Source organism: Lepidochelys kempii, chromosome 1 (genome assembly GCF_965140265.1).
Source record: "Lepidochelys kempii isolate rLepKem1 chromosome 1, rLepKem1.hap2, whole genome shotgun sequence".
NCBI lineage: Eukaryota > Metazoa > Chordata > Testudines > Cheloniidae > Lepidochelys > Lepidochelys kempii.
In genome coordinates this window covers 9930598-9941930 of record NC_133256.1, presented here as the reverse complement: position 1 = coordinate 9941930, position 11333 = coordinate 9930598, and the positions used below count along the sequence as shown (strand labels likewise).

The 11333-nt window shown below is 49.1% G+C and overlaps 1 protein-coding gene across 2 annotated transcripts; it reads left to right on the top strand.

Annotated features, from left to right (window-relative positions):
- Nucleotides 1-1813: 1813 nt before the first annotated feature.
- Nucleotides 1814-7213, top strand: LIPT2 (lipoyl(octanoyl) transferase 2). 2 transcript variants are annotated; one of them, XM_073334059.1, is made up of 3 exons: nt 1814-2426; nt 4650-4915; nt 5566-7213. In XM_073334059.1, exons 1-2 carry the CDS (start codon nt 1946-1948, stop codon nt 4880-4882), a joined length of 714 nt encoding a protein of 237 aa, XP_073190160.1. In that variant the 5' UTR covers nt 1814-1945; the 3' UTR covers nt 4883-4915; nt 5566-7213. The 2 variants fall into 2 exon arrangements, with proteins under 2 accessions (XP_073190160.1, XP_073190149.1); XM_073334048.1 differs by lacking the exon at nt 5566-7213 and having other exon boundaries at nt 1819-2426; nt 4650-5008.
- The last annotated feature ends 4120 nt before the right edge of the window (nt 7214-11333 follow it).

Here is an 11333-nt window from a genome sequence, read left to right as displayed (position 1 = left end):
CCAGGGCTGGAAATGGACACTGGACAAGGAGGGCCAGGGCTGTGAGGTGGGCGACACCAAGCACACCTTCTCAGGTGCTATTCTTGCTCACATGCTCAGGGACTGATTGCCATACATGGGATAGGGAAGGAATTTTTCCACAGGTCAGACTGGCAGTGACCTTGGGGGGCTTTCACCTTCCTCTGCAGCATGGAATGGGGGTCACTTGCCAAAGTTATATCTGGGTCTATCTCACTTAATCACATCCCTTCCATTGCAGGGGCCTCAGGCACTGATGCATCTTGGTCCCTTGTATTGTCTCCCTGTGGCACATAACAGTCTAGTCTCCAGCAGGCTGAAATACTTTGGTCTAATTTGGGTTGTTGGGTTAGTATGCGGATGCTGGATGGTGTTGGTAGCCTATGATATACAGGGGGTCACACTTGATGATCTGATGGTCCCTTCTGGCCTTAATCTCTATCACTCTAACTCACCAGAGTCAGTTAAAAGGACATGACATGTAAACCACTGGAAAGCATCAATTCCACTTAAACTAAATAACAAGATGCAATGGTGGGGAAAGCAAAGCTTCAGCTGTTGATGGGTCAGACACTTGGCTGATGGGCATGGGGCTAAGAGCACAGACTAACCCACTACATTTTACCTAACTTCACCCTACCCCACCTCCTGCTCCACCCCCAGACACCCCTATGCTACCCAAAATCAACCCCACCCCTGATTCCCCATCCCACCCTTTCCCCACCTTCACCTAACCTCTACACTCACGCTACCCTACCTCTGTCCCCTACTGTATCCCACCCCAACCCCAACTCTGAGCCTACTTACAGCCCATCCCAGCCTAACCTCAGCTCCACCTCTGACCCCTTCCTCACCCTGCCTTCCCCCGCCTGTCCCCTACCCACCCCTGACTCCACCCCAATGCCATCTCTGAACACTACCCCACCTTACATTCCCCTGCTTCTGACCCCACCCCCAGAGCCGCCTGACCCGTACCTGACCCCACCCTGCCTGCCCCTACCCCCCCTCTGACACTACCCCACGCTGCCTTCCCCAACCCCTCTCATACTCCTATCCCAGTCTGCCTTCTCCAACCTCCCTCATACCCCTACCCCACATTCCCCTGTTGCTGACCCCACCCCCAGATCCTCTTGACCCCTACCCCACCCTGCGTTCCCCTACCCCCCCACCCTGCCTTCCCCACCTCTGATCCCACCACACCCTGCCTTCCCCCACCCCGCCTCTCACCCCTACCCCACCCTGCCTTCCCCTACCCCAACCCCCCTCTCACCCCCTACTCCACCCTGCCTTCCCCAACCTCCCTCTTACCCCTACCCCACCCTACATTCCCCTACTGCTGACCCCACCCCCAGATCCTCTTGACCCCTACCCCACCCTGCGTTCCCCTACCCCCCCACCCTGCCTTCCCCACCTCTGATCCCACCACACCCCGCCTCTCACCCCTACCCCGCCTCTCACCCCTACCCCACCCTGCCTTCCCCTACCCCAACCCCCCTCTCACCCCCTACTCCACCCTGCCTTCCCCAACCTCCCTCTTACCCCTACCCCACCCTACATTCCCCTACTGCTGACCCCACCCCCAGATCCACCTGACCCCTACCCTACCCTACCCTACCCTGCCTCTCACCCCTACCCCACCCTACCTTCCCCAACCTCCCTCTTACCCCTACCCCACCCTATATTCCCCAGCTGCTGACCCCACCCCTAGATCCACCTGACCCCTACCCCGCCTCTCACCCCACCCAACCCTACACCTTCCCCTACCCTACATCTCACCCCACCCTGCCTTCCCCTACCCCAACCCCCCACCCCACCGTACATTCCCCTGCTGCTGACCCCTACCCACCCCGCCTCACCTCACTCCCAGCCCCGCCTCGAGTCGCCCCCCGTGACCCCTCCCCGCGCCCCCCCAGGCAGCGGCGGGGCGATGCGGGCCCGGCCGGCCGTGCGGCTGCTGCGGCTGGGCCGCCTGGCCTACGCGGAGTCGCTGGCGGCGCAGGAGCGCTGCGTGGGGCGGCAGCGGGCGGCGGCGGGGCCGGGGCCGGGGCCGGGGCCCGGGCCGGGCGCGGCGGGCTGGCTGCTGCTCTCCGAGCCGGCGGGGCCCGTGTACACGCGCGGGCTGCGGGGCGCCCCGGAGCCGGCGGCCGAGGAGCGGCGGCTGCGGGCGCTGGGCGCCGAGTTCCGGCGGGCGGCGCGCGGCGGGCTGCTCACCTTCCACGGCCCGGGCCAGCTGCTGGCCTACCCGGTGCTGGACCTGCGGCGCCTCGGCCTCTCGCTGCGCGCCTACGTCGGGGCGCTGGAGGCCGCGGCCCTGGGCCTCTGCCGCCGCCTGGGCCTGCCCGCCGCCGCCGCCCGGCCGCCGCCCTACACCGGCGTGTGGCTGCGGGGCCGCAAGCTCTGCGCCGTGGGTGAGCGCCGGGACGGGGACATGGGGGGCAGCGGGGGGGGGGTGTGGGAGGAGTGCGGGGTTCGGGGGGTCCCGGGGGAGGAGGGGAACATGGGGGGCAGGAGAGAGGTCGGGGGTGGGGGGGGCTCGGGGTCCCTGGGGAGGAGGCAGGAAGGGAGTGAGGAGGGGAACATGGGGGGCAGGAGAGAGGTCGGGGCTGGGGGGGGGCTCGGGGTCCCTGGGGAGGAGGCAGGAAGGGAGTGAGGAGGGGAACATGGGGGGCAGGAGAGAGGTCGGGGCTGGGGGGGGGCTCGGGGTCCCTGGGGAGGAGGCAGGAAGGGAGTGAGGAGGGGAACATGGGGGGCAGGAGAGAGGTCGGGGGTGGGGGGGGGGCTCGGGGTCCCTGGGGAGGAGGCAGGAAGGGAGTGAGGAGGGGAACATGGGGGGCAGGAGAGAGGTGGGGGGGGGCTCGGGGTCCTTGGGGAGGAGGCAGGAAGGGAGTGAGGAGGGGAACATGGGGGGCAGGAGAGAGGTCGGGGGGGGGCTCGGGGTCCCTGGGGAGGAGGCAGGAAGGGAGTGAGGAGGGGAACATGGGGGGCAGGAGAGAGGTTGGGGGTGGGGGGGGGCTCGGGGTCCCTGGGGAGGAGGCAGGAAGGGAGTGAGGAGGGGAACATGGGGGGCAGGAGATAGGCCGGGGGTGTGGGGGGGCTCGGGATCCCTAGGGAGGAGGCAGGAAGGGAGTGAGGGGAACATGGGGGGCAGGAGAAAGGTGGGGGGTGTGGGGCACTGGCAAAAATTTTTGCACTTTTTTTTGTGGGTGGTGTAGTCTAGTCATCAAGCATGGAAAAAATCACACCCCATAACTGACCTGTTGGTGGTGGCAAAACCATAAGTGTAGATGCAGTTATACAACATGCTTTTGGTGATATAGTTTATTTCATTTAGGGAACTGGTATAAGTTATACCAGCAAATGCACTGTTTTCCTAGTATAAACGGCACCTCCACTAAGATGGTTTGCCAGTATAGTTACACTGGCAGATCCTTTCTAGCAGAGACAAGGCAGTATGCCTATATTAAACTGCTTCTCCTTTCGTGTGTTGCTGTGTGAAAGATCCATGGAAAATAGCAGGTAGCGTGAACAGATTATACATGAAGTGTGGCTAAAGGCAGTCCACATAGTGGAATAATAGATTCCCCCCCACCCATGCTAATCTCAATTCTAATGATTTTAGGGGTTACTTGTAAATCACTAGAAGCAACACTTTTATGCCTATTCCTGGAAAGATTTATGCACGTGTGTACCATTGCTCATGTGTGTAATCTCATTGGATTACTTCTCTGACTAAAATTGTGCACATGTGTAAATCTTTCAGGATGTGGGCCTTAATAATTCCTGGAAATTTTCTGCTACTGAAAAGCTCTATGATTCTCTATAAACAATGGTCACAGAAGGAATCTACTGGAATCAGGAATCTACTATGTAGATCAGAAATCTACTATGTATGACTGTGAAAAATTGCACATCATGCTGTCCTTTGTCCTCATTCGCTACCAGAGCCAAGCCTGCGAATAGGCAGGATTTTCTTGGCTAACAAGTAGATATTTACAAGAATTTCACTTCCTCATGAGGGACTGCACACCGTGCATGCATGTCTCTGCAATAACAATGAACCCAGTGTCCTGAGCTATCTTACTTACTGTTATTTACAATTGGTATTGTAATAGGGTCTGGGAACCCCAGTCACAATTACAGTACAGATAGACGGGTGTCTGCCCCCAAAAGAGCTTGCAGTTGAAGTGTAAGACGAGATAACAGATGCAGTCAGCAGATGGTGGGGGAGTACAAGGAAATATTGAGACGGTATTGGTGAATGGGATAAACTATGGTATGTGATAAGCTATGATAAGCACCACAGCACTGTTGTCTCATCAGCTGGACAACCTGTGTGGTAAGGTGGATAGGAGTCTTAGTGTGAAGGGGACATTTAACCATTGGAACAACTTGCCAAACGCTGTAGTGGATTGTCCATCACTGATAATTTTTAAAGCATTGGATGTTTTTCTGAAAGATCTGATCTAGAGGTTATTTGGGGGAACTGCTACAGCCTGTGTTGTACAGGTCCGACTAGATGATCACGATGGTCCCTTCTGGCCTTGGAATCTGACATTTAAGACGACTTTGGGGAAGGGGTGGTGTGTGGTTCATAGCACTGAACGAGGTGACATGTATGGTTTGCTTTTCAGGTGTCCATTGTGGAAGGCATATAACCTCTCATGGTCTGGCACTGAACTGCTGCACAGACCTTACGTGGTTTGATCACATTGTTCCTTGTGGACTCGAAGGGACGGGTGTCACCTCCCTGAGCGAAGAACTCCAGAGACATGTCACAGTTGATGAAATCACTGAGCCTTTTCTGGATGCTTTTGAAGAAGTGTTTCAGTGTACCCTAACTTCCCATGAGGAATCTATGGGATAAAGGGCTCCCAGCACCTCACTTACCTGTGGAAATGTGAATATACTTTGGTGCTTTCATGTTTTACTAGAAATCCAGCTTGCTTGTTCTGTCTTCCTTTCAGCAATTAAATATGTGTAACAAACGGTACTCCCAGCATTTGAAACCTATTTCTTGCTTTTGTAAAAATGAGCTGCTGTGTCTTTAAGTGTACATTGCATTCTGACACTGATCCTGGCCACCGGGAGCTCTTTCTCTTAATGATCAAATGACATACAAAACTGGGCAAAAAACCCAAAAGGGGTTTAATTTTCCTTTACATTAAACCCCCTTTACACCATTCTGGTGGTATTACAATGCTTTAAAGTGGGTGCAGGTGCAATTTACTCCCACTTCAAGCCCCCAGTGTACTGCCAGAGCAGTGAAAAGGGGTTATAGCATAAATGGGGATAAAGCCCAGGAATTTCATTTACGAACTAGGTGCTGTGACTGAGTTGAGCTTTCCCGGAGAAGTAAGTTTGAAATTGAAACAGGAAGGGCTATGTGATTCATGTCTAGTTTATGATTCATGCTAGCAGCCAGATCCTTTTCTGCAGTACTCCTGCCTAGGCGGTTATTTCCCACTACGTATTTGTGCCATTGATTATTCCTTCCTAAGTGTAGTACTTTGCATTTGTCCTTACTGAATTTCATTGCATTTATTTCAGACCACTTTACCAGTTTGTCAAGATCATTTTGAATTCTAATCCTGTCTTCTAAAGCGCTTGCAACCCCTCCCAGCTTGATATCATCTGCAGACTATAAGTTTGGTTCTCCGTGCCATTATACAAATCATTTATGAAGATATTGAGTAGAACTGGACCCTGGACAGATTCCTGTGGGACCCCACTTAATATCCCCTTCCAGCTTGACTGTGAACCATTGATAATGGCTCTTTGAGTATGCTTTTCCAACCAGTTATGCACCCACCTTACAGTAGGTTCATCTAAGTTATATTTCCTTAGTTTGTATATGAGCAGGTCATATGAGATGGTATCAAAAGCCTTAGGCTAAAGTTAAGATATATTACAAGGCTTCAGAGTAACAGCCGTGTTAGTCTGTATTCGCAAAAAGAAGAGGAGGACTTGTGGCACCTTGCTTATGCTCAAATAAATTGTTTAGTCTCTAAGGTGCCACAAGTCCTCCTCTTCTTATTACAAGGCTTGTTATCCTGTCAAAGAAGGATATTAAGTTGGTTTAACATGATTTGTTCTTTGACTAATCCATGTTGACTGTTACTTATCACCTTATCTTCTAGGTGCTTACAAATTGATTTTTTGATTATTTGCTCCATTATCTTTCTAGGTAACAAAATTAAGATGATTGGTCTGACCGGTCAGACCAATTCTTTAATTTGTCACGGTCATTTTGAATTCTAATACTGTTCTCCAAAGTGCTTCCATCCCTCTCAGCTTGGTGTCATTCTCAGATTTTATAAGCATACTTTCCACTCCATTATCCAAGTTAGTAATAAAAATATTGACTAATATTGGACCTCTGAGTGACCCCTGCGGGATCCCACTAGATATGCTCTCCCAGTGAACCCTTGAGAGCTACTCTCTGAGTTCAAACAATAAGGAGTACTTGTGGCACCTCACAGACTAACAAATTTATTTGGGCATAAGCTTTCATGGGCTAAAACAGGAAGGGCTATGTGACTCATGTTTAGTTTGTGATTCACGCTAACAGCCTAATTTGAACAGACTCCAACGAGAAACTGCAGAACTGGAATTAATTTGCAAACTTGACACCATCAAATTAGGTCTGAATAAAGACTGGGAGTGGATGGGTCACTACAAAAACTAATTTCCCCCTACTGTTATTCACACCTTCTTGTCAACTGTTTGAAATAGGCCACCCTGATTACATTGGCCTCATTACCACTACAAAAGTGATTTTTTTTCCTCCCTTGGTATTCTACTGTTGAGAATAGCCCACTTCCACTTTAAGTGAATTGTCTTGTTAGCACTGACCCCCCACTTGGTAAGGCAACTCCCATCTTTTTGTGTACTGTGTTTATATACCTGCCTACTATATTTTCCACTCCATGCATCCGATGAAGTGGGTTTTAGCCCACGAAAGCTTATGCCCAAATAAATTTGTTAGTCTCTAAGGTGCCACAAGTCCTCCTCATTGTTTTTGCTGATACAGACGAACACGGCTACCATTCTGAAACCTGTCTCTGAGTTCAGTCTTTCAATCAGCTGTGCACCAATGTTATATTATTTCATCTAGACCACACTTCCCTAGTTTGCTTATGAAAATGTTACATGGGACTGTGTCAGACACCTTTCTAAAATAAACATATACCATGTCTACTGTTTCCCTCCTATCTGCTAGGTTTGTAACCCTGTCAAAGAAGGAAATTCGGTTGGTTGGCATGTTTTGTTCTTGAAAAAATCTATGCTGGCTATTCCTTAGAACCCTATTATCATTTAGGTACTTATAAGTTGACCATTTAATATTGATGGTTCGAGTATCTTTCCAGGTATTGAAGTTAGGCTGACTGGTCTATAGTTCCCCGGCTTGCCTTGTTCCCCAAGAAGAATGATACCAGGAGCATGTAATGGAATTGAACTAGATAGTTATTTATTAATAACCTGATCAAATTATTTCTTTCAGTGAATTCCCTTCTGGCATTTACAGTGCGTGGGTCCTCATCTTGCAATAACCTCTGCTCAGGTGGACTCCACTGCAGAGCTCCCATGACTCTACTGGGTCTCCATACAGTCATAGCTCTCTGCCCATGTAGTGCACCCTTGCAGGACTGGGACCTTAGATCTCTTCCCCCCCGGAAGACTGTGTGGACAACTGGGAAAGTGACAAGATTACCAAAATCCTTAAACAATGGGAGGAAGGGTTGTCTAGTTGACAACTGAGCACAGGACTGCGACTCGGGAGATGTGGGTTTGACTCAGCCACAGGTTTTCTAAGTGCTTCCTTGGGAGAGATTTCCAAAGGCACAGAGGACAATTAGGCACCAAATACCCACTGAAAGTCACTGGGAGTTGGGTACATAACTCTGATTCAGGCCTTTGAAAATATCCCCCTTTATCTCTCCATTCTCAAGTCCCCATCTGTGCAATGAGGATAATACTTTCCTACCTCACAGGGGTGTTGTGAGGATAAAATCTATTGATGACTGATGCGCTCAGGAAGAGCCTCGCATGGATACAAAATTTGTATCCACGTCCAATCCACTGTCTGCAAACATGGTATGCGGTTATCGGCAGATTTGCAGAGCTCTACACTTAGGTACCACGGTGATAAGGGCCGCCTAAGTGCTTGGTAGATATTGGATGCCATACAAATGAAACCTGGTTAACAAAGAGGGGAAGTGATTGTTATTCAGACTGTTTAACTCAAGCTGACACACAGCTGGAAGGAAAGATTTTGATTCAACACCCATGTAAATCGATTAATGGCTGCAAGAGCTGACATCCCGGTTCTCGTGGCCCTGCAAGGGCATGTGCAAGACATGATTTGATATTGCTAAAGTAACAAGAAAAAAGCAGGTCCTCCCACCAACTGCATTAAAAAAAAAAAAAAAGCATGGCCCCCTCCCACCTCCTTTGCAGTCATCTTTAACAGCATATGTATTTTTAGTGTGATTCCAGTGCAGGCAGGCTAAGGCTGCTATCGTTTTCTTTGGGATTGTCTGTAGAAGACTCTTAAGGAAGTGGCCAGTCACCCTCAACTAGCTCCCCCTTGTCTATCTAACATAAGCTACTTGTCTTCACTTTCAAGACCTATCCTCACCCTACTTATCTCTCATTCAACCTATGATATTCATCGCGGTGACATTCCCCAGAGTACAATCTGGACTGATGGACAGCTGTGTCCCCTCAATTCTACAACCTGGGGGTGCCTTTTACACTGCTTTGCTGTGAGAACAACCACTCCCAGCCTTCTCACAGCCAGCCTCTAGCATGTAAATTATTCTAGCTGAGTTAAATGAGTGCTCTTCGCCAGCCATTCCTGAATTATATTTCAGAGTGACACCAGAAACTTCCCAGTCCCAAATTTGTCTCCAGAAATGTGCTTCTTGTACTGCCCACCCAGTACCTTCCACACATATTTACCAGGACAATAACGTTCAGCAGGTTATGAGCTTTCAAATGATACTTCACAACGCATACTTTATACAAAGTTTATCATAGGCTGGTAAAACACAAGGGTACAGACTGTCACAATTGCCCACTTGTTAAATTTTAAACAAGCACCTTTGTGCTTTCTCCCATGGTGCCCTTAAGCTTGGGAGGTTCTCCCTATAAACATCTGCAAAACTAACTTGTTGTCCTACTCCACAGCCCTTCTTAAAATTCTCCTTTTCCATGATGTCTGTTAAACACCTGACAACAGTTAGGCTGCTGGTATGCTGAGACCACCGCCTGTCATGCTGACCAGTGGTGTCTCATTGTTACCCTGTACTCCCCCATCTCTCTCTATCCATCTGTTGTCTCTTATCTACACTTAGGCCTGATCTACACAAGAAATTTACATCGGTACAGCTACATCCACACCCCAAGAGCCATAGCTATGCCAACCTAACCCCTGGTGTAGACTGCCTAGCTACCACCTCTTGGGGAGGTGGATTACTTATGCCGATGGAGAACCCCTCCTGTCAGTGTAGGTAGTGTCCACACTAAAACACTACAGCAGTGCAGCTGCAACAGTGTTTTAAGTGTAGCTATATCCCTAGACTGTAAGCTCCTTGGGGCAGGGGCCATCTTCTAGTTCTATGTTTGTATAGCACCCAGCATAATGCTGTCCCAGTCTATTACGAGGATTCCTATCTTAATACAAGTAATTAATTCTAATAATAATGTTGAAGGGCTTATTCAGAAATGCAGGATACAGCGTGCATCCTTTCAGCACCTGGGGAACTTTAGAAGAAAAATGCCACTTATTTTTAAAGTCTCATCACTTCACCTGCTTATAAAAATAGATAAAACAGTAATACAATAAGATTAAATATAATAAAACAAGTAAAGAAGCAGGTGTTATTTTGCTTGTCTAGTGACACAAAATCTAGGGTTGCTGGTTTGCGTAATACATTGTGTATTTACCTTTAGGCCTTCAGCCAAGCCCTTGAGAATGTGTTCAATGAATAATAGCTTGCTTTTATTGTACAGCCAGAGAAACTCCTTTGGTTTCATTGAAAAGCAAAGGATCCATATTATGTTGTCAGAACGGGTTGAAAAATGGTGCCAAAGGCAGATAAATATCCGGAAAAGGTGATTTAAAAAATTCCACTAGCAGGGCGAAAGGGTGGAAAAGTTAAGTAAAAGGAAAAATGGCAGAGTGGCAGAAAAACAGTGAGCAGAAAATAGGAGGGTGGTTTGAACTGACACGGCCCAAGGTCAATATTTGGTTTGAAAACAAGTTAAAAGATTTCTTGTTAATCTGTTTTCCTCTCCCATTTAATTGTGATTCAGTTGAGGAATTCAGTCTCTCAGGGTTTTTGCCTTCAGTAACCAACTACCAACATTTTGATGTATTGGAAGGGAGAGATTTAAACAAAGAGGACGTTACCACCAGAATGAATTCAGGGGACAACATTCTCTAAGTGGAGGCTGAATTCATTTCTGAAGTGAGTGGAGCCCCAGCATTAAAACCCTCCTCAAGCTTTGATCCCATCCCAGGCAATAACCACTTAAAATGTGCAACTTTGAGGGGGAGGAGGCTGAGATTTTAAAAATTGCCTAGGGGATGCTCAGTTCCCATTGACTTTAATGGAATTTGGGCATCTCAGGTGGCTCTGATACTCTCAGCCTTTGTTTGCATGGTTTTTTAACCTACTCTTCAATGCAGTCAAAGGGAGGAGCGATACAATCCATGGCCTTGGCTAAGTCAGTTACACTTTGGCCCTCTGCTTCTGGATCATGGCAATGATAATGCCTAGAGCTCATGGGGACATTGGGAGGCTTAAAGGATTTTGAGACTTTCAAGACAATTAGGTGGCATGAGGTGAATTCCACTTTGTGAGGTAGAGGACCACAAAGTATACAAGTGTACAATATTTTCTGCCAGTACTCCTGACTTACTGTTGAGAAGACAGGATAAAACTAGCCAGCCCAGTGGACGTGATATACCTTGACTTTGGCAAAGCTTTTGATACGGTCTCCCACAGTATTCTTTCCAGCAAGTTAAAGAAGTATGGATTGGATGAATGGACTATAAAGTGGATAGAAAGCTGGCTTGATCGTCAGGCTCAATGGGTGGTGATCAACAGCTTGATGTCTAGTTGGCAGCCGGTATCAAGCAGAGTGCCCCAGGGGTCTGTCCTGGGGCCAGTTTTGTTCAACATCTTTATTAATGGTCTGGATGATAGGATGGATTGCACCCTTAGCAAGTTCGCGGATGACACTAAGCTGGGGGGAGAGGTAGATACGCTGGAGGGTAGGGGTAGGGGTAGGGTCCAAAGTGACCTGGA